Genomic DNA, 26,961 nt, shown 5'->3' with positions numbered 1-26,961 from the left:
CACATCTGTTGAAAGGGCCCACACACACACACACACACACACACACACACAAAGATGGCCGTCATATGTGTTGTGTCCAATTGGTGCAGAACTGCAATGTGTTTCGCAATTCTATATATATATATGTTGCTTTTGCACCACGTCTGTTAAAAGGGCACACACACACACACTCACACAGAGACACACACACACACACACACACACACACACACAGAGACACACACACACACACACACACAAAGATGGCTGTGATGAGTGTTACGTCCAATTGGTGCAGACCTGCAATGTGTTTCGTAATTTTATATAGATATACATATACATATATATGTATATGTATATATATATATGTTGCTTTTGCACCTCGTTTGTTAAAAGGGTTCACACACACACACACATACACACACACAGCAATTGTGCAGTTAAAGGAGGTAAAAATGTCCAAGATGTGCTATAAATCGACCCGCGCTCACGTTCGCCTCGTCGCCGATGCAGATCCGAACGGCGGCGGCGAAGGCCGGGGTCGGGGGGGGGAGGGGCAGGGGGCGGGGCTTGGCAGTGTTTGTCGGAAAACGCAACTCATCGTTTGGTCACGGTCAAACGCGGGAACGGTTAAAGAAGGTATCGCAAAACCCCGCGCTCCAGGCTCATGCTAAGCTACGCTAACACGAACCGGGAGATGGGGGGGCGCGGATTGATTCCCTTTCACTTCTTGGTCTGGAAACATATAAAAAAAAAACGAAAAAAAAAAAAAGGGAAATAAAGTCGTCTAGATGTGGATACACACCGGAATGTTTGTGGAAACCTATGCATAGTTCTATGGCAGTGACAGACAGCTAACAGCTAACAGCTAACAGCTAACAGCTAGCGGCCCCCCCCCCCCCCCGCCACCCTCCCTTTTTCAACTCGGCTCATTCCAAGCTAATCCGGAAAGAAAGAAAGGAAGAGGAGGAGGAAAAAGGAGCGCCGGCGGTGTGTCGCTGATCGTGCACGTCGTCGCTGATCGTGCACGTCGTCGCTGATCGTGCACGTCGTCGCTGCTGCGAAAGTCACACAGGAGGGATTTGAACCGTTGGGATTAAAAATTGCACTCAGCCCCAGATATAAGAACACCCCCTCCCTCCCCTTATATATATATATATATATATATATGTCTATATATTTATAATCCTAGCTTTATAATCGACGATTGTGATCATATTTATATATATATATATATATACATATATATATATATATATATATATATATAGAATCGATGTTGCCAAAACAAGGCTTTTTTTTTTTCTAATCACAATACTGTAAAATCATCTACGGCTATGAAACGAAGACGTCGACAGCTCCGGGAGTAGAAAAGACACGCACCCACTCCACTCGACTCACGAGTGTTTCTTGACGCTCACGTTTTTTATGTTTTTTTTTTTTTGTTTGTTTGTTTATGTATTCGTTTGTTTATTTTTTAATTTTTTATTTTTTTTTTTTCCCTCCTGACGAACAAAGACCTCCGGACGGGACGGAAAAAACGAGTAAAATGACAACATGTCCGATTTTTTTTTTTTTTTTTTTTTTTCCCCAACTTTTTTTTTCTTTTTTTGTCATAAATCTAAATCTAACGACTCGGCTGAGCTCTAAAGAGTTAGTGCTTTGAGTTTTATGGCTTCAGTTTTTCAAATTGTTTGTACAACACCTACGCGGTATAAAGAGACGGAGGCGACGGAGGGTGTCGGGTCGTTTGGACGGCGGCGAAAAGTAAGAAAAATTTTTTTAAACCGTAAAGTTTTCCGTTTGTCCAAGCCAAAGGATCACAGCTGTTGGAAAACCCAACCCTTCCTTATTTATAAAAAAAAAATGTAATTCTCTAAAAAAAAAAAAAAAAAAAAACAGTATATGTGAATATATATATATTTTTTTTAAGTAATAATAAACAAATAAATAAAAAAAAAAAAAAATCAAACGCTGACCTTCAGGTAAAAGTATGCGTGGCAGGAGAACGGCTTGGAACCACAAGGTCGGGGGGGTTCGTTAGCGAGCATGCGGCTACGTTTCACTCACACACACACACACACACACACACACACACACACACACACACACACACACACACGCGGGGAGGTTCTTATTAGTACTCTAAACATCTGCATGACATTCTCTCCGATGACCCCTCGTGGAAAATAAAACATATTTGTCTTGTTTAGAAAATATACAGTGCATCTTTTACCTCCCAACCCCCCGTTTCTGTTGTGTTAATAAAATGACAAATGACAGCCCACTCACGTACACGAGATATTTTTGCTTCGTCTCTAAAACATGCTCTTATGTACAGTATTTTTCGTATAAACATGCAGTATCCACGCGTATGAGCTATGTGTTTTTAGGCAAAACTACGCACACCGACGGCTCGCCTGATTGCTTCCATGTTGCCTTTTTCTTTAGTGTTGCTTCGCTGAACGGAAACATATGCAAAAATAAAAAAAAAAAATGTAAATGAAAAATATAATTACATTTGATAGGTAAGGGGGGGGGGGCGTCTTGCACGGATTTTTTTTTTTTTTTTTTTTTTTGGGGCAGCAGGGGGGGGGTGAAAAAAAAAAAAAATCCGTGCAAGACGCCCCCCCCCTACCTATCAAATGTAATTTTATTTTTCATTTAATTTTTTTTTTATTTTTGCATATATAAACATATGCAAAAATAAAAAAAAATGTAAAAAAAAAAAAAATCCGTGCAAGACGCCCCCCCCCTACCTATCAAATGTAATTTTATTTTTCATTAAAATTTTTTTTTATTTTTGCATATATATGGAAACATATGCAAAAATAAAAAAAAAATCTAAATGAAAAATAAAATTACATTTGATAGGTGGGGGGGGGGTGTCTTGCACGGATTTTTTTTTTTTTTTTTGGGCAGCGGGGGGGGGTGAAAAAAAAAAAAAAAACACCCCGGAATTTAATTAACAATATATGTTTCGATAAACGCAGCAGTGTCACATCTAAATAAATTATTTTCTTGTTTCCTCGGGGAGGGAGGGAGGGAGGAGGAGGGGGATGTTTTTATCCCCAAAACAAAAAAAACAAAATAATCACAGTTATTCACAAATTACAACAGAAACACGGAGTAGTGCAATTAAATCGGACTGTTTGGCGAGCCGCGTGACGAGGCGTGGACAACAAAACAACGACAAAAAAAAAAAAAAAACGCTCACGATTGGCTCCATTTTACTGAACATAAATAATTAAAGCTCTGTTTGTTGTTGTTTTTTTTTTTTTTTTTTTTTTTTTTGTTTTGTTTTCGTTTTTCCGCTGGGGTACTCGCACACAACACCGTGAGTTAAAGTGCTTGAAGGTGTCAAATAATAGAAAAATTAAAAAGGAATAAAAAGAAGCGATGGAGAGAACAACACCACTGACCCGAAGGCGTCCCTGGTAGTTGAAAATTGCTTATTTTTGTTACTTGGAAGGCTTGTCTCCTTTATGACTGTAAGACGGCTGCAGGGATCTTTGCAGTAAAACCCCCCCGCCCCTCCCCACAGTGTCTAGTCCATGACTAAATGGCAGTAGCACTGAACAGGCGAGGGGCGGAAAGAGAGAGAGAGGAAGTGGCGAGCGGGAGAGGCGGCGGGCAGTAAAATCGAACACCTGGTAAATATCGTGTCGCTGATGATTTTTTTTTTTTTTTTTTTTTTTCGTCTTTGCAGTCGAAAAAAAAAAAAAAATTCTACACAAAAATAAATAAATGAGTAAATAAATAAAGGAATAAATAAATAAACAACCACTTTTTTGCAGTCAAAAAAAATTCTATGCTAAAAAATATATTAAATACATAAATAAATAAATGAATAAATAAATAAACAACCCCTTTTTTTTCGTCTTTGCAGTTGGAAAAAAAAATTCTACACAAAAATAAATAAATGAGTAAATAAATAAAGGAATAAATAAATAAACAACCACTTTTTTGTCTTTGCAGTCAAAAAAAAAATCTATGCTAAAAAACATATTAAATACGTAAATAAATAAATGAATCAATAAATAAACAACCCCTTTTTTTCGTCTTTGCAGTCAGAAAAAAAAAATTCTACGCAAAAATAAATAAGTAAATAAATAAATGAACACCCCCTTTTTTTCGACTTTGCAGTCGAAAAAAAAATTCTATGCAAAAAAAATAAATAAATACATAACTAACTAAATGAATAAAGAAATAAACAACCACTTTTTTTTGTCTTTGCAGTTGAAAAAAAAAATTCAATGCAAAAAAAATGAATAAATAGGCTAATAAATAAATGAATAAATAAATAAAAAACCCCTTTTATTCATCTTTGCAGTCAAAAAAAAATTTCTACAGAAAAATAAATATATTAGTAAATAAATAAATGAATAAATAAACATCCCCTTTTCTTCCATCTGTGCAGTCGAAAAAAAAAAATCAACGCAAAAATAAATAAATAAATAATAAATAAATAAGTGAATAAAAAAATAAATACCCCATTTTTTTTTTTTTTTGTCTTTGCAGTCCAAAAAAAAAAAAATTCTTGGCAAAAATAAATGAATAGATAGACAAATAAATAAATTAATAGATAAAGACCCCCTTTTTTAAAAATTTTTTTTTACGAGTCTATCGGATCTGGCTTCTCTCTCTCTCTTACTCTCTCTCTCTCTTCGGGAAAAGAAATAGAGGAAAAAAAAAAAAAAAAAAAAAAGGCATGGCGTTTCCCGTTCCCTCTTCCTGAGGTGGCAGGCGGAAGGTGGACGAACTCATCTGGAAAGAAAAGGCAGTGTGTCCGCGGGTAACCGGATGTGTTGTGCATCGCTACTCGCTACTCGGCTCTAGGAATGTACTTCAAAACGAATGGTCGAGTCAAGATAACCGGCAGGTGTGGAGGGTCGGTGCGCGGGACACCCGAGGAATGGACCTGCTTGTGTTATTTCTCTATCATATGGCAGTATAAAGCATTTTATTATTATTATTATTATTATTGTTACCATTATTAACCGCTATCCTAATCAAACGGTGTCACTACGGGGAAAAAGGGCGATGGGTGCGATGTAGGGCGAATGCGCGTTTTGTCCCCGCTCTCGCCAGATTCCCCGCGTAGCGCTTAGCGCGCCGATAGGTCGACTCTGCGTTCAAATGGAACCACAAACCCCAATACAAAAATAGATCTAAAGGAAATCAACGGAGTATCTGTCCATCCTGTGACTCTTCTTCTTCTTCTTCTTCTTCTTCTTCTTCTTTCTTCGTCTTCTTCTTCTTCTTTCGACGGCGTGACTTGAACGCGACGTGACGCTTCCGTTCGCCTCGCGTCACGTGGTTTGGGGGTGTCAACGGGGGGGGGAAGCGGATGTTCTTCTTGGGGATACATCGATACGTGGGACCCGGTGGGGGATGCATGAGTGGGTGGAGGCGGGTGGAAGTGGGTGGGGGGTTTTGCGGTCTGGAGGGAGTTTACTTCTTGGCGGTGAGGGCCGCCAGGGCGGCGTCCACCTCCTCCTCCGGCTGCAGCGGATGCCACTGGGCGATGGGGCGGCGAGGGTTGGCCAGCATGTCGGACCAGTGTTTGAGCCCGGCGCCCGTGGACTTGCTCCCCACCCAGATCTTCCCGATGGCGTCGTTCTTGCCGATCTTGTCGTAGTCCAGCACCGTGATCACCGCTTGGATTTTCTAGGGAGGTGGGGGGGGGGGGGGGGAGAAAACACGTTTTGTTTGGTTTTCGTTTTTGGCCCCGCGGCTCGTCTCCATCAGTGATCCCCAACAATCCCCAATGATGGCTCGGACATGTACCCCTAATGGACCAGGACTGCATACCTAAAGTAGCCCTAAGATGGAAACAAGGAAGGCCAAAAACAACCTGTGACCTCAGAACTGGAGGCAAACCTTACGTGGGGCGAAGGACAACAAGCTGCACAGGACAGGACCAGATGGAAGCAGATACTTATGTTCCACCCGGAACGAAGAGGATTAGCTAACTAACTAACTCTATTGGGACATACCTCAACATACCTCTTCAACAAGCACTACCCTGCTAATAACACTTAGCCCCAAACCCCTCCAGAAAAAAAAAAATGTATGTATGCATATGGTTCTGAGTGGTCACTTCTGACTTCCGACTACTGGTACTTTGGATCTTCAGTGACTGAAGTGCACTTTTCGTAAGTCGCTTTGGATACAAGCGTCTGCCAACTAATGTAATGTAAAATAATGTCATACTTCTGCTATTTCTGCTATTATCTGAGTCTGGACGATCTTTTGTTTTGAAAAAACGTACACCTATTTTGAAAAATGATTCTCCCTGGGCCACAAGCTAGCAAAATGAGTAAGAAACAGACGCCTCTGGAGAGTTTCTTTGCGAAGGGGAGAAGATCCAGTGAAGAGACAGGAGAAGAGTTTACAGCTTCCAAGAAAAAGACAGCTTTTAACAAACAATACCAGGAATCCTGCTTGAAATATGGTTTTATCCCGGTAGGTGATTCCGACATACCGAGCCCACTCTCATACCGACCGGCTCTCTAACGAGGCAATGAAGCCGTCAAAAATGCTTCGCCGCTTAGAGACCAAGCATCCGGGATTATAAGACAGTTTGAAAGAAAAAGAAGGCACACGAAGGACAGAAGAGATTACTGAGCGCCGCCGCATCAGTAAATGTGAAATTGTCAAGCGGTCGGCCTGCACTCTCGCTATTTCGGGTATTGTTTTCGTAATTCGGTTCTCGCAATTTACCGTTTTTTGTTTTTTTTTTGCAGATGATTCTGTGATGGAACAGCAATATTGTAGCCGAAGAAGAAGAAAACAGTAAAAAATGTTGTAAAATTAAACCAAAATTTGCTAAACAAAGATAACCAGCATCACCAACTCTGGCTCCTACCGTCGTGCGCCTCTGCAACTTGGCAAATTTTTTTGTAATTTGGTTCTCACGATTTATCGCTGTATTGCGTTTTTTTTTTTTGCGGTATTTGATTTTTTTTTTCTGTGATAAAATAGCCATATTCTAGCTGAAGGAGAAAAAAAAACGGTAAAAAATATCGTAAAATTCGACAAAAATTCATTTTATTAAAATAATAAAATGCAAGATCTCCTTTGCTAAACAAAGATACCCAGCATTGCCAACTCTCGCTCCTCCCGGTGTACCCACGCCAGATCTCATACGGAATATCATAGGCTACGTAGATGCGTACTCCAAACAATCAGCATGAAGAACGGCATGCTATCACCCAATAGCATGCCGTTCCTCAAACTGATTGGTTCATGGAGAGAAGCAGCTGATCTCCTTGTGTCCAGCATACATGTCCTGCTCCACTTTGTGTGAACACCGCTCACTTTGTGTTATTTAGTTTGTGAAAGTGTCTTAAATTATTTTGCGATACCCCACGCTCTACAAAAGTCTGCTATTAACCCAAAGCCTAGCAGGAAGATGCTAACTATTGCTGAAAAGATCAAACTTCTCCATATATTGAAGGAAGGCAGACATTTGCTGCCATTACAGCGCTAACCAATCTGCAGTTGGTTACATGAAAGAAAGATGAAGCTAGCATTAGGAAGACTGCGACCTTAAGTTTCAGTAAAACGGTAAAACGGGTGAAGATGAGACAAAATAAATTAATTGTAGAAAAAAGTTGTAAAGCTCTCATTCGCACAGTATCAGTATTCATCACCGTAACTAGCAAATTCAACATCAAGTTTCAGCGCAGTATTTTCAATGGTGAGTAGCGTGTTAAATGATTTAATAAATATATAAATTTAGATTTCTTCCCATAAATAATTTACTTTACATTTAATATAATTAATTTACTGTACATTTTGTATTGTATTTCAATGTTTATTGTACGTTACAATGATCCAAAAGTGTCGATTGTACTGTAAAAAAAGTGTGGGAAGCGTAAAACAGCGGATGGTGGGTTGATAACAGTTTTCGAGGGGTCGGTTGAGGGTTAAAAATCTGGAAATAACATTAAAATAATCACGTCTCCACTTTGCAGGAATTAACTTTTGCCGCGGGATCTTGGAACGTAACTCCCGCGAAAAGCGAGGGCTCGCTGTACAGTAAACCCTTGTTTTTCGCGGGGGCTACGTTCCAAAAAGAACCCATGATAGGCAAAATTCATGAAGCAGAAACCTTTACTTTTACATTGCTGCAGTCGTCCATATGTTTTTTTCTTCCTTCTTTATGGAACGAACGGAAGATTCATTCATTCCGTAATGCCGACCTACAGCCGCATAGCTTTTAGCTTCCCTTAGCATGTCCAGAAGTTTAACTTTATCTGCCATAGATAGCATCTTCCGCTAACTTTTGGGCCCTTTTGTCGCTCCAGAGTGTTTTGTCAACATGATGGGTTTTAGAGAAACTCGAAATCGCGAGAGAATTAGCACGTACGTCATGTAAATTCGGCAAGCTGTTTTTTACGTACGTGTACATATTAAACTGCGACGTTATTGACGCACAGGTAGAGAAGAAGCGGAGTGACTTTTTAGCCAATCAGAATGCAGAACACAACGCACGATGCAAATCCGTGAAGTAGCGAAACCGTGTTAAAGCAAGGGATTACTGTACATCAACTTTTGTCGCCCATTTTTTTCTATTTGTTGATATTTGCTGTACAGTTTTACAAAATCACTCGGCGTATTTTTGGTCAGGAGCGAGCGGGATGAGGATTTCAACACCCACGGCCGTTTCTGTCGGTGAAAATCATGGAAAAATGATGGAGGAGCCTGTTGTCTGTGAGATACGGTGACGAAGAGCGTCGTCTGCGAGAAGGGGATTTGCGCATGGCGGATGTAAAAAAAGAGGAACGTCTTCAAGTCCGTCCATAAATCACATTTCGACATAAAGTACCGTCATTTCCGGACTATAAGCCGCTACATCTTCCACACGCTTTGAACGCCGCGGCTTCAACAGCGATGCGGCTAATTCATGGCTATTTTTGCGCTAACAAGCTTTAGCCACCAAAACATTTAGCTTCGTCACATCTTAGCGATGAAATTACCGTGAAATTCAGAGGCCGTTCGATTCCGAAGCGGAAGAAAACGACTTTAACGGTTGAAAATGGATGGACTTTTTCCTCGTCTTATTTGTTATTCTTTTTTTTTCATCAGCCGTTTAACAGGCGCCGTTTAGAAAAAAAAGTATGTGTTTGTGGATTTAATTAAAAATGGAAAAATTCTGTGTAAATATAACACAACATGGACCTGCAGCTTATAGACAAGTGCTGCTTATATTTGTACACATAGATTTATTTTGTTATTTTCTGCAGCTTGTATTCAGGTGCGCTCAATAGTCCGTCAATTACGACATAGCAAAATGTGCATTTTGCAACACATTACGGCATTAAATGTGGATTAAGTTCAGTAAATCTCAGTTTAGTTTGTTCATTTTTAAAATGTAATTCTTCTATCTTCTAACATCGAAATTAAACGTATTCACGTATACGACATTTCTTGTTTGCTGCCGTGTAATTTTTAATAATAATTATAATAAATAATTGCTGCTGGATAATTTAAGTTATAAATACTAGAAGGACTCAAATAGACATTGAGTATTTTGCTTGAAAAAAAAAAAAAAACTAATTTTTTCAGACTTGTCGCAGAAATGTCATTTCGTTTTCTCTGCAGTTGTTTATAAATTAAAAAAAAAAAAAAAAAAAAAACGCAACACATATTTTTTTCATACTTAGGCAAAAAAAACAAACAAAAAAAAAACTCATATTTTTCAGACCTGTCGCAGAAACGTAATTTCGTTTTCTATGCAGTTGTTTATTAATTTGAAAAAAAAAAAAAAAGTGACACATATTTCGTTTATACTTAGGCAAAAAAAAAAAAAACTAATTTTTTTCAGACTTGTCGCTATAATGTCATTTCGTTTTCTATGCAGTTGTTTATTAATTAAAAAAAAAAAAAAAAAAACGCAACACATATTTTGTTTATACTTAGGCAAAAAAAAAAAACAAAAAAAAAAACATTACGGGCATTTTAAAATTCAGAGTTGGAGTTGGCTTCCGCTCAAAATGGCTCTGAGCGCTAAAAAAATGGCTGAAGGTCACCGATCCCCAACAAACTTCAAGGTAAATACAGCTAATAAAACCGATTTATTATTTTAATCGATAAGTACATTTTTCTTACTTGTCCGGATTCAAAGCGCCTCAAATTCAATTTGACGTAAGAGCAGAACAACCTGCACCCCCAAGTCGAGGTACAACCGTTTCTTCTACCGTATCTTCTGCTTTACCTGGCGACGGAAAGAACGTCCATTCGCCTTTTTGTGAAAAATCCAAGACGCGAAACCCTCACCTGCATCTGCTCGAGGGGGATCTCAAAGCTGAAGGACTCGTTGTAGTACGGATTCAGCGTGTTCTTCTTCACCGTCGTCTTCTTCTTTTTCAGCCTCTTCCCGTTCTGCAGCAGGTTGATCTTCACGTACGGATCTGCGAAGGGAAAGAAGAGGTGACGGACGACCGGCGCGTCCGCGATGCCCAGATGCAGGATATATCGCCAAGCGCGTACCTGACAGCCCGCCTACGTCCATCTTCTTCAGGTTCTTGGCCTCCAGGATGCAGATGGTGAGCTTCCCGGCGGTGGGCACGTAACGCAGGGAGATGCAAATGTCGCCCAGCTTCTCCGGCTGTGACGAAAAAAAGAAGAAGGGAGGACGTCAGAGGAGGGACGGACGCTCGTCCGTCAATACCTTCCAGAAGTTTATCGAGTGGGAGAAGGTCAGCGCGCCGTGGGGGAATAGATATGTGGCAGTGATGTGCAGTCGGGGGAGGCAGGAGAGGCCGTGCCTCACTTGCCAATTATGGAAAGACGAAAATGTAAAATGGAAAAAAGTATTAAATGGTTATATTCATCAGCGGTTTACACTATAAAGGTAATTTTCATTAAACTTCACCAGTTTTACATTGTTTTTTTATTCAAAATCAATGGATTTCCACATTTACTGTTCAAATACTGAGAATTATCAGCACTGAAGCCGCGGACTGTTGAGCTTCAACGTAGATTAAACAATGATAGCTGATCCAAGACCACATTGCCCTCTCTGTATGTCGCTTTTAAAATGTTTAAACACTTTTACTATCGGAGCTACATTTCCAATGTAGAGTTTTTTGTACAAGGTTCTTGTGCTGAAACGGCGGCGAAGAGCCACTAGGTGAGGCACGAGGTTCACCTGCCTCATGGAAGTCAGTGTCTCACCACACGTCACTGATATGTGGGTACAAATAAATACGGAGGCGCCACAGAAGTCTCGCAGGCTGCTATCCCCAAAAAAGTTCTGAGGTGATTTTTGTGTTCAGAAGCTGCTGTTGGACGCTGAAGGTCGGCGGGCGAACTTGAGGAGACGCCGTCGGCATGGCTGATCTATAATAATCATAAACAAAGACACCCAGCATCGCCAACTCTCGCTCCTCCCGTTGTACCCACGCCAGATCTCATACGGAATATCATAGGCTACGTGGATGCGTACTCCGACCAATCAGCATGAGGAACGGCATGCTATCAGCCAATAGCATGGCGCTCCTCATGCTGATTGGTTCATGGAGAGAAGCAGCTGATCTCCTTGTGTCCAGCATACATGTCCTGCTCCACTTTGCGTGAACACCGTCCACTTTGGGCTATTCAGTTTGTGAAAGTGTCTTAAATTATTTTGCGATACCCCACGCTCTACAACGCCTCCTAAAGCCCAGCAGCTACACAAAAGTCTGCTATAAACCCCAAGCCTAGCAGGAAGATGCTAACTACTGCTTAAAAGTTCAAACTTCTCCATATGTTGAAGGAAGGCAGACGTTTGCCGCCATTACAGCACCAACCAATCTGCAGTCGGTTACTCTCATTCCTTATCCGTGTCACTTTTTGAAATCTTCTTGTCTTGTCAACTGGACTTGAATGTCTTCATGTGAAGACGTTTCAGCCCTGATCCCAGAGGCTTCTTCACTTCTAACAACCCGTAAGCTGCTCTTTTGTTCCAACGAACGACAACACTGTTAGCGTAACAACCCCCCCTTACATCTAGTTTTTGTAGATCAACTCTTCCGTTCACACAACAAACCACCATAACCTAGCCATTCAAAAACCTAGCAGTTCAATTCTGGAACTCCCCACAGGTCATTAGAAGTGAAGAAGCCTCTGGGATGAACATCTTCAAGTGAAGAAACTCAAGTCCAGTTGCCGAGACAAGAAGATTTCAACAAGCATTCAGCGCATCCTTATCATGACATATCATATAGATACAAACCATTCACCCCCTCGTCATTTTGACATGTTGATCCAATCATTCACCCGCAGAGATGAAGATGTTGAGGTTCTCTTTGGGAGTGACCAGGACGGATAGGATCAGGAATGAGTTAGATGTTTCAGAGATCAGTTAGATGTTTTAGAGAGAAGGTCAGAGAGGCCAGACTGAGATGGTTGGGTCATAAACAGAGGAGGGATAGTGAAATTATAGGTCAACAGATGCTGGACTTGGAGGTCCATAGGAAGACCAAAGAGAAGATTGATGGACGTCGTGAGAGAGGATATGAAAGTAGTTGATGTGAGAGAGGAGGATCCAAAGAATAGGGTTAGATGGAGAAGGTTGATTCGCTGTGGAGACCCCTTAAGGGAAAAGTTCAAAGGAAAAGAAGAATTTGTCACAGGGGTGCAGGACATGTATGACCGAGACAAAGCGATGACTGAGATGGTTTGGACATGAACACTCTTCTGTTCATGTCCAAACCATGGTGAAGATCTGAGTAGAAGGTTGCTGAAGGTGGAGCTGCCAGGCAGGAGGTCTTGAGGAAGACCAAAGAGAAGATTGATGGACATCATGAGAGAGAATATGAAGTTAGTTGGTGAGAGGGAGGAGGATCCAAAGAATAGGGTTAGATGGAGAAGGTGGATTTGTTGTGGTGACCCCTGAAGTGAAAAGCTCAAAGGAAATGAAGAATTTGTCACAGGGGTGCAGGACATGTATGTCCAAACCATGGTGAAGATCTCGGTAGAAGCTGCTGAAGGTGGAGCTGCCAGGCAGGAGGTCTCGAGGAAGACCAAAGAGAAGATTGATGGACATCACGAGAGAGGATATGACGTTAGTTGATGTGAGAGAGGAGAATACAGAGAATAGGGTTCGATGGAGAAGGCTGATTCGCTGTCCAGACCCCTGAAGGGAAAAGAAGATACAATCATTCACCCTCTCATTCACTCATCACGGAGACGCACAACAATTTATTCATTCACATATCAGAGGCAAACAACCGCCTTGTCATTTTGCCGATCCAGCTGCCACAAAAAGAAGACTTCCCCAGAGAACATGGAGACTCCGCGCGAGTCAAAATATAAACTACGAGACTTTCCCCTTCTGTTTTTGTCCTTGAACGCATCATGTTACCTCTTCTTGATCGGCGCTGTCCAGGTCCCGCCACTCCTCGATGGGCTTGGCCAGGTCCAGGGTGTTCATGGGGATTTTGATCTCGCCGATGACGTCGTGCTTGGAGAAACGGTCGAAGTCGTATACCGACATCACCAGGGTTTTCCCGCCCATCTCTTGGAATGGAATCTGCGAAAAAGGGGGAAATAGCCTTTTAGCCGCCGGCGGACTTAAAAACGTGCTTTTTCAGGAGAACCAGCCTGACGTTGATGGACCGAGGCTGTCTGAGCAGCTCCGTGGAGCAAAGGGGACCTCTTCCTTTCATTTCCTGCCCCTTTTTCTCAGATCCGCCCGCCGTCTTTTATCACTTTCCGATCAAACGCTCACGCCAGACAAATCAGACGGCCGAGCCTCTCGGTTCACCTTCAGCAAGACGGGAACTGGCCCGGGGGCTCGGGGCCTACCTTGAAGGTGAAGGTCTCATTGAAGACGGGGTTGAGGGTCTTCTTGTGGACCTTGGTGTCGAACTTCTTCTTCTTGTCGGGGAGGACAAAGACCTTGACGTAGGGGTCGGAGGTGCCGCCGCTGTCCATGGAGAGGAGATCGGCGGCTTGCAGGATACCGACAGTGAGCTGAGAAGGAGATGGAGGAGCGAATGTAGACCTTTTTATTTCCCGGCGCTTCGCTAAAAACCAAACATAGCCGATCCGGATCCCGGCGACGTTCTTGCCTTGTTCTCCTGGAAGTCGTAATCGATGGAGTACTGCAGCTTCCCCAGCTTCTCCTTCTCCTTCACCTCCTCCTCCTTCTCGTCCCCGGTCAGGCCGGGCTCCACGTCGTCCTCCTCGTCGTCGTCGTCCTGTTGTTTCTGCAACGAGGGAAGAGGACGCGGGAAGGCGTTAGCGTTAGCACGTAGCACCGCGGCTGTGCTGAGCACCAAACCTCGGCCGCCGGCAGTCGGGTTCGTCACAGCACCTACCTGACACTTACCCCCGCTCACCCCGGTGCTACTAGTGCAATCTGTTCATCGATGACCACGGTTGCAACCTGACTTGATTTCACTATTGCTTGGGTGACGCCATTTGCTTTTTTTTTTTTTTTTTTTTTTTTTTTTTTTTAAAAAATGGAATTTATCCTAGCATGGGACGTCTTGCAGAAATGCAACTGAGACGCACCTACTGTACGTTACTATGCGACGGGCAGAAAGGGAAAGAGAGAGAGAGACAAGTTAATATACAAGTGCAGAAGTGGAACACCTGGTCTTCAAATCTAGAAGGATCGTCATAAAAGCCTTACATTTTATGACAATGACGGATAAGACTCACTTGGAGAGCTGCTTTAGGCGGGGGCGGGAAGGAAGAATGAAAAGAAGCAGGACTTGGAAGGAACTTCGCCGGCGGCTACGCGGTTCTCAAACACGACTCGCGGCCAAATCGTGACAGCGTGAGAGCCCGACTCATATCCCGCGTTAGAGATGTTTACATTTATTATATTGTTACGATCTGATATTTGTCGCCGAGTTATTGCGGCGTGTTTGCGCTGAAGCTACTTCGAGGAGGAACTTTACCCCCCGGGGAGGCGGAAGGTTTGACCCCTTTTTGCAGGTCCTAGACGCTTTCCAGGTACATTCGGGCAGCAGAGGAACCGCAGATCCATCTTTTTTCAAGGTTCCACAAGAACCCATGTGATGGTGGACCTCATGAACCACGACCATTAGCAAGAACTTCTCGCAGACTACGAAGCTCAGCCGGATCGATGGAAGGGACTTTTTAGGGACTTTTTTTTTTTTTTTTTGCAGGTCCTAGACCCTTTCCAGGAACATTCGGGCAGCAGAGGAACCAGGAACCGCGGATCCATCTTAGCCTTTTTTTCAAGGTTCCGCAAGAACCCATGCGACGGTGATTGGTGGACCTCATGAACCACGACCATTAGCAAGAACTTCTCGCAGACTTGGAAGCTCAGCCGGATCGACGGAAGCGGCGAGAAACGGATCGACGATGAGCTCTTCTGGCCCGCTACGCCTCAGAAGAACATCTACATTCCGGCCCAAATAAGCTAACGGTTAGCTGACTGCTAACAGAGTTAGCAGGGAGAAGATAAAAACACTCCAACCCATCGGTGAGTCCATGATTATCATCCAAAGAACGCTGCGGCAGCTTCCACCTCCGTGCCGTCCGTGTCGTCTTGCCCTTCTTCTTCTTCTTCTTCTGAGGTTACTTTCTGAATGAGGAGCTGAAGTTGCAGATCCACCAGTCTACCGTGATCCCTGCAGGAACGCAGAACTAAAAGGTTCCCCCTGGAGGAGGCTACATCCTGGAACCAACTTCCGAATTCTCCTCAGAGGAACTACGAACCACCGATGCAGTGATTCGTGACGCTTCTTAAAGAACTTTCAATTCCAAGTAAATAAAAAAAATAAGCGTCCCACGAGTCGCGCTGGTAGCACAAGCATTATTGCTATTAGCTGCTTGTCTTGTCCTGACACCCCGTAATGTGTTCACTCCGGAATCGCCGTATTAAAATGAATTACCCGAAATATTTACTGATGCGTCTGTTAATGAGTCGGAGCCTGGTTTACCGCCCCGGGTGTCAGGGAATAAAGAAGCGTTTCGCCTTAATGAAAATGCTCCATGAGGCGTTTCCACCTCGGCGTGCAGGAAACGCAGGAGGGGTCGGAAGGCTTGGAGATTCGGAGGGATGCCGGCGGCGGCGAATCAGCTCTAGCGACAGCCATTGTGAGTTCCTCTGTAAAACGCTAGCTGTGGTGGGAACAGCTGTTCCCGTGCGGGTAGATGTCAGCGCAATCCCATGCCATCGGCGACGCTAATACAGCGATCCCTCGCTATAACGCGGGTTTCTTTTCACGGTTTCGCTACTTCACAGATTTGCATGGTGCATTGTGTTCTGCATTCTGATTGGCTAAAAAGTCACTCCGCTTCTTCTCTACCTGTGCGTCAATAACGTTGCAGTTTAATATGCACACGTACGTAAAACGGCTTGACGAATTTACATGACGTACGTGCAAATTCTCTCGCGATTTTGAGTTTCTCTAAAACCCGTAATGTTGACAAAACGCTCTGGAGCGACAAAAGGGCCCAAAAGGCAGCGGAAGATGCTATCTATGGCAGATAAAGTTAAACTTCTGGACATGCTAAGGGAAGCTAAAAGCTATGCGGCTGTAGGTCGGCATTACGGAATGAATGAATCTTCCGTTCGTTCCATAAAGAAGGAAGAAAAAAACATAAGGACGACTGCAGCGATAAGTTTTAATAAGGATGCAAAAAGGGTTGCAACTGTTCGCAATTTTTTTCATAATCATTTTCAATTTTCTCCCGTTTAATCCAATTACTCGGGTCGCGGTGGGCGGAGCTAATCTCCACAATTTGAAGCCTTCTGTTCACATTGATGATTAAAATTATTATTTGACAGTACAGAAGTTATTTGTTGAAAAAAAAAGGTTTCTTAAGTACAGTACTTTTATTTGTGAAACAAATGATTGAGCCTGTAAAATGGTTTGTTCTTTCTTTTCAATGTATAATAGAGTATTTAATTGTATAATAATTGTAAAAAAAAAATAAAGGTTTCTACTTCACGGATTTTGCCTATCACGGGTTCTTCTTGGAACGTAACCCCCGTGAAAAATAAGGGTTTACTGTATACGATTGATTTTGTCGCTTTCATTTAACTTGCATCGGTGTTTTGGGGGAAAACGGGAAGTTTTTCCGATGTAGCTTCGGAACGATGAACATCGGGTTCTCTGAATTTAGCCGTAGAGCGCCGATGCTAGCTCAACCAATACGACCCCCAACTTACCGCCAAATGAAGTCTCCGACTCCATCCAAAACCTAAGGCCACTAAAACCTTAATTTCAACGTCAAACATCTCCAAGAGGGTCTCCGCCCGTTTCCATTTCGTCCCGTTACGCGACACCTTTCCACGCCGACGCGCAATTCGCCTGGATTTACTGGGGACGGGAGCGAGTCGAGCCGAGCCTTCTGTTTGTTACTCCGAAGGGAATTCAGATATTGCCGCTAATGTGACTTAATGTGACTCACGGTCGCATAGTAGAATTCAATTTTGCGGTTTACTGGCTCTTCCTGAGAAAAATCGGGTCGAGACGAAGAACAAATCTGTTATCATCCATCTCGCATTGGCATCGCGCCCGGCTCGTCTCTTTAGCGGCAGGCATGACTAATCGAGCGCTAGCGTTACGTTAGCGTGACGCGGCTAAAGTAAACTTTTCGGACTCGAGTTGCAACTCGGCGTCGCCTGCTTCTTTTTCCTTCTTGGGGGAGAAAAAAACAAAAACAAAAGAACAAAAAGACCGACGTCTTCTTAGGACCGGAGCGTCCAGCTACTCAGAGATGAGCTGAAAGAGGTGAGCTGGAACAGGACACACACACACACACACTCACACACACACACACACACTCATTTACTTCCATGCAAGCTCTCAGGCATGCTCGCTCTCTCATGAACTTCTCACACCGTCGTCCTTCGCTCGTGGTAAATGCTTTTCATTCAAGCATGCCAGGCTACACAATGCAGGGTCCAAGTGAACCTTTCCTTTCCTTTCCGACGGTTATTTTCTCGTCGTTTACTTAGCAAACGGCCACGATTTTTTTGTTTTGTTTTGTTTTGTTTTTCACGGTCGGATACGAGACGTTACTTTTCAGATGGGCTGAAATCGGAGATGGCGGCGGCTGTCGTCCGGGGCGAACGTCCCGGTCCGCCATTTTCTCTCGGATGAGGAAGGGGGGGGGTTTAGACGTGACCGTCACCTGATGTATCTCAGCAGCATGGGTCATCCAGGAAAGTTACTCTCAAGTCAAGTTGTGGCCATTCAATGGTACCTACTGCAAGGGCGTATGCTGGTCTTTGTCGGGGGGGGGGGTACAAACTGCAGCGGAACTCCGAGCGGGTTTGCACGAGGGCGGCGCACTTACGTGTCGATTGGTTCGCTTGTTTGCAAGGTATCGTTTTTTTGCCGGTTGATTTGCTTTATAAAAATAAAATAAAATAAAAAAAAAATTAAAAAAAAAAAAAAAAAGCCCGTGGGGGTGAAAACACGCTCAGAGTTCTCCACCGGGTCAAGCCTCAGCTGTCATGTGACAAATATCCAGCTTAGCCCTTGCACATGCATGTTAGTGATCACTAGTGAGTTGCCGAGTGCACTAGTCATTCAAAGGCTCAACCAAGGGATGAGATTCATGTTCACTTCAAAACATCCGCACTAAAAACAGGTAGTTGCTCCTGCTCTTATTGCTTAAAAAAAAAAAAAAAATGCATATCTCTATACGTTCAAGACATTAGCATTTGGTGCGGCATATCAGTCAGTTTTGTATTTCTTTTTTTTTTTTTTTTTTTTTTTTTTTTTTGCGAAGCAGCTAAACGCTCCCATAGAGTCCTCAAGCACCCGCAGCACCTAAAGCTTGCAAAAAAAAAAAAAAAAAAAAAAAAAAAAAACTAAGGAAGCCATAGCACTCATCGTCATAATCACTGCAATCCATCCCTTTAACCCGCCTCCACCCACCATCTCCACCATCTCCACCATCTCCACCACCCACCCCTGCCCTGGTCTGTGCTTACTCAGAGCGGCCAGAGAGGGCTGCCGCGTGCTATCAGACCTACCGTAGGCAAGGAAGTCCACCACAGTCAAGATACACGGAGCACATATAAGACACAAAGCGGGGGGAAGGAGGAGAGCAGAGACAAAGGCAGAGATTGAACTCACAGCAGACACCAGAGGAGGGTAATCACAGCAAATGCAGTCGTCTGCGCCGTGGGGGAACGAGGAGAATGACAGACGGACGAGCTCGCTCGTTAGCACAATCATATCTTGTGCGGGCGAGAACCCCCCGCATCCCCTTTTTATGCGCCTTAAAATAACTTTCCTTTTTTTTTTTCGGATGTTTTTCTTACGGTTGAACTCCGATCGTGAATCATGCGTGTTTAAAAAAAAAAAAAAAAAAAATTTGAAAATCGGCGACGGGTTTTATCCGACGCCACGTTTTTTTTTTTTTTTTTTTTTAATTAATCTTTTTTTTATAATGGCGTGGATAAGTCGTGTCATTTTTTTTTTTTTTTTTTTTTCCACTCGAATCCCAAAGCGCAGGTGAAAGAGTGAGAGAGAGAGAGAGAGAGAGAAACAATAACATTGATGACAAATGCATTACATAACAGAAGAAGAAAGAAAAGAGATCATCACGGTGGAGAGAAGACTGGAGTTATCGCCTGTGGAGAATACACCCACCGGGTTAAAAAAACACAAGAGAGCCTCCGCCGGCTCCGGAGCTAAACTCATCTAGCGTTAGCATTACGACTGCGCAGAATTACGGTTCAAACCGAAAGCTAGCTCGATTCCTTCCCACGTTGCCGCCCTCCGGGCCCGCCGGCGTCGGAACGTACCTCTCCCCCTTTCAGGTTCTTCATCCCCATGTCACCCTTCCCCTTCTTGCCCTTCTTGTTCTTCTTCTTCTTGCAGCAGCATTTCTTGATGATGCAGAAGCAGCACGTTAAAATGAGTAAAGCAGCGACCACGGCGATGGCGATGATGGCCCAGGACGGCACTGGTGGGAGGACACACACACACACACACACACACAGGGATACGTTTACGCCGCATTCCCAGCCCGGTGAAGAAAAGCAGCAAATTCTTTTGGCATTTGATCGACCAGTCATTTAGCCAACTCCGTGTCACGCCGCAGGCCAGAGATATTTAGTAAGAGGTGCTAGGTTAGCAGCTAGATTGGGTGAAAATTAGATTTCTGTGCCATTAGGAGGGGCAGCAGGTGATCAATACCCAACAAAGACATTACGCGGGTGCCGACGCCTCCCGGCCAAACAGAAAAAAAATCCAATTCCGAAATCGTCCGGTCGCGTCGATACGAGCTCCCGCGAAAAGAAGGGGACAAAAAATAAACAACAACTCGGCGCGGCGGCGGTTTCTCACGTGGGATCTTGTCGATTTCATTTAGGAACTTGTTCTTGATCTCGTCGAAGGCGTCGTTCTTGCTGACGGCCTCGGTGGAGTTGTCGGTGGACACGGAGGCGACGGGGGCTTGAGTCACAGTCAAGGCACTGGCCCCCGTTGGCTTGGCAGCGACCATGGGCGTTGAATGGTTCTTCAACACGCTCCAGTTATTCATTTAGGCTGCACTCAAAGTTCCTAGGAGAACAGCAGAACATCCAGGAGGTTAACTGCAGGTAGAAGTGGGGTACACCCGACATATTAATAATAATAGCAGTAACGTGCACCGCTAATGTTCCCGAGGCTCCCGGATACCGAGGTTTATCACTGTGTATCTCGCGTTTTTTGTGTTCTTTCTGTCAATTTCTGTCTGCTCGAGAATGCGCTAATCCTGCACTTTAAACTCATTCATATACTACCTGCATCATGCATATATGTAAATAACTTGTCTATTTATTCTTATAAAAAACGTCTACATGCTCTGAACCGGGTGCTCGCAAAATTAGCAGAGAAGCTCCCAGAGAAGCATGTTTGACTGGAGCAGGACATGTATGCTTGCTGTGAGACAGTGGTACGGTGTGCTGTAGGGGTGGAGAAGGCCAGAGGGAGCTGCATTGTGTTTTTGTAGACCTAGAGGAAGCATATGACAGGGTGCCAAGAGAGGAACTCTAGTATTGTATGAGTAAGACTGGAGTGGCAGAGAAGTATGTTCAACTGGTGCAGGACATGTATGCTCGCTGTGAGACACTGGTACGGTGTGCTGTAGGGGTAACAGAGAGGTTCAAGGTGGAGGTGGGACTCCATCAGGGATCAGCTCGGAGACCCTTCTTGTTCGCAATGGTGATGAACAGACTGACAGATGAGGTTAGACACGAATCCCCATGGACCATGATATTTGCGGATGACATTGTGATCTGTAGTGAGAGCAGGGAACAAGTGGAGAAAAATCTAGAGAGGTGGAGGTATGCTCTGGAAAGGAGAGGAATGAAAGTAAGTTGCGGCAAGACAGAATATATGTGTGTGAATGAGAGGAACGCAGGTGGAGCGGTGAGGCTACAGGGAGTGGAGATCAAGAAGCTGGAGGATTTCAGGTACTTGGGGTCAACAGTCCAGAGTGTAGGAGAGTGTGGAAAAGAGGTGAAGAGACGGTCCAAGCAGGTTGGAATGGGTGGAGAAAAGTGTCAGGGGTACCGAGAGATAGAAGACTTTCAGCCAGAATGAAAGGAAAGGTGTACAAGACAGTGGTGAGACCAGTGATGATGTTTGGACTAGAAACTGTTACAATGACCAAAAGACAGCAGGCAGAACTAGAGGTTGCGGAGATGAAGATGTTGAGGTTCTCTTTGGGAGTGACCAGGATGGAGAGGATCAGGAATGAGTCTATCAGAGGAACAGCACATGTTGGAAGTTTTGGAGAGAAGGTCAGAGAAGCCAGACTGAGATGGTTGGGTCATGGACAGAGGAGGGATAGAGGATATATTGGTAGACGGATGCTGGAATTGGAGCTGCCAGGCAAGAGGTCTGGAGGAAGACCAAAGAGAAGATTTATGGACGTAGTGAGAGAAGATATGAAGGTAGTTGGTGTGAGAGAGGAGGATCCAGAGAATAGGGTTAGATGGAGAAAGTTGACTCGCTGTGGCGACACCTGAAGGAAAAAGCCAAAAGGAAAAGAAGAATTTGTCAGGGGGTGCAGGACATGTATGACCGAGACAAAGCGATGACTGAGATGGTTTGGACATGAACACTCCTCTGTTCATGTCCAAAACTGGATATGCTGAAGGTGGAGCTGCCAGGCAAGAGGTCTGGAGGAAGACCAAAGAGAAGATTTATGGATGTAGTGAGAGAAGATATGAAGGTAGTTGGTGTGAGAGAGGAGGATACAGAGAATAGAGTTAGATGGAGAAAGTTGACTCGCTGTGGCGACCCCTGAAGAGTAAAGCCGAAAGAAGAAGAAGAAGAAGAAGAAGAAGAAGAAGCAACTCTTTTTCACGTATTCACGTGTCGTTTAAAAGTATCCAACCTTTCACACATCTGGACATTGTAGAGTCTCGAGTGAACATGGAGACCAGCATAGAACCAGGGAGCTTCTTGGTGTGGAGAAGAAATGCTAACCACCGCGCCACTACCACCATAAAATAGCTTTATTTTAAATTGATCCATCTTATCAAGCTTTTCTGAAATCTAAATTAACCCGTAAACATTCAATAAATAAAACCTGAATCAGAAAAAGTTTATTTTTCCCCGAGGGGCAACAGGGGGAACATGGGGAAGCAGCCACAAAATTGTGAAATAATGAAATAATAATATTTTTTTTTATGTATATAAAAAAAGAAAGTAAAAAAAAAAGAAAAAAGAGAATAATAATAAAATAAAAAAGGGAATAACATATATATGTATATTTATGTATTTTTATATATATAAAAAAAAGAAAGTAAAAAAAAGAAAAAAGAGAATAATAATAAAATAAAAAAGGGAATAACATATATATGTACATTTATGTATTTTTTTATATATATAAAAAAAAGAAAGTAAAAAAAAGAAAAAAGAGAATAATAATAAAATAAAAAGGGAATAACATATATATGTACATTTATGTATTTTTTATATATATAAAAAAAAAGAAAGTAAAAAAAAGAGAAAAGAGATAATAATAAAATAAAAAAAGGGAATAACATATATATATGTCTATTTATGTATATAAATAAATGACTATAAAAAATTGTGCAAAACCCAATGATTACAAAATTCCCTCTATATCCGATTATTTTTTTATTCAAAGCAGCCGATGTCTAACACGGTACCCTCGACGTCACGAACCAGCGAGGTCTGCGTCGCTTTCGGATCCGCCACAACGCGTGATGGGCTCCTCAGACCAGCAAACTCAATAAGCGGGGAAAACATCAGCTCTCCAGCGCAGGTAATTACTATGGAGACAAAACCGAATCAGTCTTAAAAGGACAGCGAGCCGTTGACCTCGCCGGGTTTCTTCCAGGCGATGGAAATGACACAGCAAGATCCGCCAGCACACACTGTACACAAATCCTGCCCGAGACGTCTCCTCTCGGTGCTGGCGAGAAGCTTGGTTGCGTCTTTCCGGTCGCCGCTGAAACAATCGGGCCGGAACATTGTGCAACGCGCCCACGGAGGAATCACGATCAAAGTCAAAGCTCGCCCGGCCGCCGCCGGCGAGACCGCCGACGGGAAACACCAGGAGGCGGCCGGGAGCGCTTCGACCGCGGAAACGTCGGCTTTTCAGATCCGCGTACTGAACACGGGTTGGAGGAGAAAAGAACACGCGTTCTTCTGGAAATCTTGTTTTTGCAACTGGAGTTGAATTTGTTGACTTGAAGATGTTTTCAGGTCTAACGACCGATGGGGAGTTTCTGGTGGGTCGAGGTCAGGGGGTCGGCAACCCGCGGCTCCGATTGGCTTGGGAAAATAAATGATAAATATCTAATTGAAGTGAATTTCATTTGTGTTAATTCCTTTTTTTAATTTTAGTTCCAAGTTGGAAGATTATTGTGATCTTGAAATATTAAATACAATTATATTTATTATTTTTCGCCGCTCAAAATAACGTCACACTCGCGGAAGCCGGTAAAGTCCCGATTTGCAGATGCTGTGCGCAGAAGTTCAGGAGCAGAAGTCCCATAAACCAGGTAAAATAAATATATATGAAGATATTTTGCAAATATTTATTTTTTATTGTTTACTGACAACAATGATTTTTTTTCCCGATTTATTTTTAAAATTCAGGTCAAGGCTCCGCTACACGCTCTGAAACACTCAAAATGAGTTCATTACATAAATAAAATTTAATTTTCTCCATAATACTTTGTGAATTTCAGAAGCAACACACTACACACTTGTTTAGACGAAGTGTAAAGGTAATAAAAAGACAGCGGTGCCTTTATTTTAGACGTCAAAAAGTAATTTCGGTTCCCAGTGTTTTCTTTTCCGAGGAAACCGGGTCCAAATGGCTCTTTGGGTGCTAAAGGTTGCCGCCCCCTGGTCTAGGTTACGCTGATAACACCATGAACGCGAAAACGTGGAGAATCCACTGGGATGAGGAGCTGAAACGTCTTCAAGTGAAGAAATTCGAGTCCACTTGCCAAGACAAGAAGATTCGTGTAAGTTTTCACCGTAACCTGGATGAACGAGAACCTCCGCAAACAAGGAAATATGTACTTTGCCTTGATTTAATTCCTTTGAGTTTATCGCTCTTTTATTAGCATGAGCTAGCTGTGTCTTTGCATAGCTGCGACTAAAAAATAACAAAGTGGCCGCATGTTCAATTTGGACTTTATTCCTCTTGTCGTGGAAACTGGACTTGAATTTCTTCACTTGAAGACATTCCAGTTCCTTCTTCAGTTCTAATGACCTGTGGGAAGTTTCCGGATCGAACCGCCAGGGTTTTGGACGATCCAGAAGAAACTAAACGGGACTCATTCCGACAAAAGCAACAGAAACAACAATACCACCAACAGGGACGACAAGAACCTGCAACCGATCCCCAAAGAGGTTTAGTGGACCTCATCAGGGCAACAGAAACATCCATACGCCAAGAATCCCTCCAAAAACCCTGGCGGTTATTTTGGGAAACTCCCCACAAACCTCTCAGATGACGACCGAAACATCAAGTCCGGTTGCCACGACGAGAAGATCTTCGCAAGAATTCACCGCGACCTGGAGGACTGAGAACCTCCACGGACAATTTGGACTTTCTGGGAGCTTTATATGTATAACCAGCTCTCTGATGACACTTTCCAAGTGCAGCAGGTCTGGACCAGATGATCTCCAGAAACCCAACATCCCCAGCTGGGGGTAGAAAGAGGCGGTATGAGGGTACCCTTGTTTTTCACGGGGGTTACGTTCCAAAAAGAACCCGTGATAGGCAAAATCCGTGAAGTAGAAACCTTTATTATTTTACAATTATTAAACTATTAAATACTCTATTATACCTTGCAGCTGTCGTCCTTATGTTTTTTTCTTCCTTCTTTTTACATTCGCGGCAATATCTGAATTCCCTTCGGAGTAACAAACAGAAGGCTCGGCTCGACTCGCTCCCGTCCCCAATAAATTGAGGCGAGTTGCGCGTCGGCGTGGAAAGGTGTCGCGTAAACGGGACGAAATGGAAACGGGCGGAGACCCTCTTGGAGATGTTCGACATTGAAATAATATTTTAGTGGCCTTAGGTTTTCTCTGACGGTGTCAGAGACTTAGTTTGGCGGTAAGTTGGGGGTCGTATTGGTTGAGCTAGCATCAGCGCTCTGCGGCTAAATTCAGAGAACCCGATGTTCATCGTTCCGAAGCTACATCGGAAAAACCTCCCGTTTTTCCCCCCAAACACCGATGAAAGTCAAATAAAAGTGGCACGATCAATCGTATACAGTAAACCCTTTTTTTTCGCGGGGGTTACGTTCCAAAAAGAACCCATGATAGGCAAAATCCATCAAGTAGAAACCTTTATTTTCTTTTACAATTATTTTATAATTAAATACTCTATTATACATCGCTGCAGTCGTCCTTATGTTTTTTTCTTCCTTCTTTATGGAACGAACGGAAGATTCATTCATTCCGTAATGCCGACCTACAGCCGCATAGCTTTTAGCATCCCTTAGCATGTCCAGAAGTTTAACTTTATCTGCGATAGATAGCATCTTCCGCTAACTTTTGGGGCCTTTTGTCGCTCCAGAGCGTTTTGTCAACATTATGGGTTTTAGAGAAACTCAAAATCGCGAGAGAATTTGCACGTACGTCATGTAAATTCGGCAAGCTGTTTTACGTACGCGTACATATTAAACTGCAACGTTATTGACGCACAGGTAGAGAAGAAGCGGAGTGACTTTTTTAGCCAATCAGAATGCAGAACACAATGCACCATGCAAATCCGTGAAGTAGCGAAACCGTGAAAAGTAAACCGCGTTATAGCGAGGGATCACTGGAATACTAATAGCGCTAACAGTTTCTGCTACTAGCGGAAAAGGTGGACACTGGCAGCCTAGCATGGGCGATCCAGCTGTTTTTAAGATTCACTCCATTTCTTCCAGGGTTGCGTACAGGTTCTTATTCCATCGTATGATTGATGGCTCAGTCTTTAACCCAGTCTGCTATTTTGCAATGATTCCGATATGTTTCACTTGGTTCCGAAGCCGACGGACGGCCATTTCAGCGCCGCTTTCCTGCAATATTTATGAGAAATAACCATCGTTTTTTTTTTTGTCGAAACGCCGCTTCCGCTCGAAACCGACGGCGCCTGACCGGGGGGGGGAACAAAAGGTCTTTAAACCGCGGACGGAAAACAAAATGAACGAGCCGTCCTCCCGCGGAGTTTCCACAGCCCAAAACAAATGTTCAATCAGGGCTCTTATCGGAGCCGGAAATCAGAGTGTGACAAGTGCGGCTGAAACCGAGGGGGGGGCGTGATGGGCCGGAGGAGCGATTGGCCGATCAGAGAGCGGTGAACGATGACAGAATCTTCAAGCATTTAAAGGAACGGACCGCTATTGTTCATTTTATTCAAGTCCCGGCGATGAAAATAGGAAGAAAAGCAGTACTTTCCCTCCTGGCCGGAGTTAGCGCCGGCTATCCCGCCTCTATTTATTGCTACGTATAAATAATTCAAATCCAGGCCGACGGCAGGAGAGAATGAGCTTATATAATTCAGGAACCGAGA

At 43.4% G+C, this 26,961-nt stretch overlaps 2 protein-coding genes across 11 annotated transcripts in view; one reads left to right on the top strand and one right to left on the bottom strand.

Annotated features, from left to right (window-relative positions):
* The window catches only part of ppp1r12b (protein phosphatase 1, regulatory subunit 12B), a 31,536-nt gene extending 29,012 nt beyond the window's left edge, over positions 1-2,524 (top strand). For all 5 annotated transcript variants that reach the window (XM_086159578.1, XM_086159573.1, XM_086159572.1 and 2 more), the window contains one exon: positions 1-2,524. This exon is cut by the window's left edge and continues 4,012 nt beyond it. The gene's annotated coding sequence lies outside the window, so the exon portion shown is untranslated.
* LOC147226856 (synaptotagmin-2-like) overlaps positions 1-26,961 on the bottom strand; it is a 95,515-nt gene that overhangs the window by 912 nt on the left and 67,642 nt on the right. For 4 of the 6 annotated variants that reach the window (XM_086159566.1, XM_086159565.1, XM_086159567.1 and 1 more), the window contains 8 exons: positions 20,268-20,483; positions 19,724-19,884; positions 14,046-14,183; positions 13,780-13,947; positions 13,337-13,504; positions 10,480-10,597; positions 10,267-10,400; positions 1-5,649 (listed from right to left, as the gene is read on the bottom strand). The exon at positions 1-5,649 is cut by the window's left edge and continues 912 nt beyond it. In XM_086159566.1, the coding sequence (XP_086015692.1) occupies positions 5,434-5,649; positions 10,267-10,400; positions 10,480-10,597; positions 13,337-13,504; positions 13,780-13,947; positions 14,046-14,183; positions 19,724-19,884; positions 20,268-20,463 (1,299 nt within the window). In that variant the 5' untranslated portion in view covers positions 20,464-20,483 and the 3' untranslated portion in view covers positions 1-5,433. The remainder of the gene's footprint in view (positions 5,650-10,266; positions 10,401-10,479; positions 10,598-13,336; positions 13,505-13,779; positions 13,948-14,045; positions 14,184-19,723; positions 19,885-20,267; positions 20,484-26,961) is intronic. The other 2 variants (XM_086159570.1, XM_086159571.1) reach the window with 1 other exon arrangement.

The sequence above is a fragment of the Fistularia commersonii genome, chromosome 14, assembly GCF_037954325.1.
Source record: "Fistularia commersonii isolate RoL2024-O1a breed Wild chromosome 14, RoL_Fcom_v1.0, whole genome shotgun sequence".
Taxonomy (NCBI): domain Eukaryota; kingdom Metazoa; phylum Chordata; class Actinopteri; order Syngnathiformes; family Fistulariidae; genus Fistularia; species Fistularia commersonii.
The sequence above is the reverse complement of the archived record's forward strand: the minus strand, read 5'-3'. Positions and strand labels throughout refer to the sequence as shown.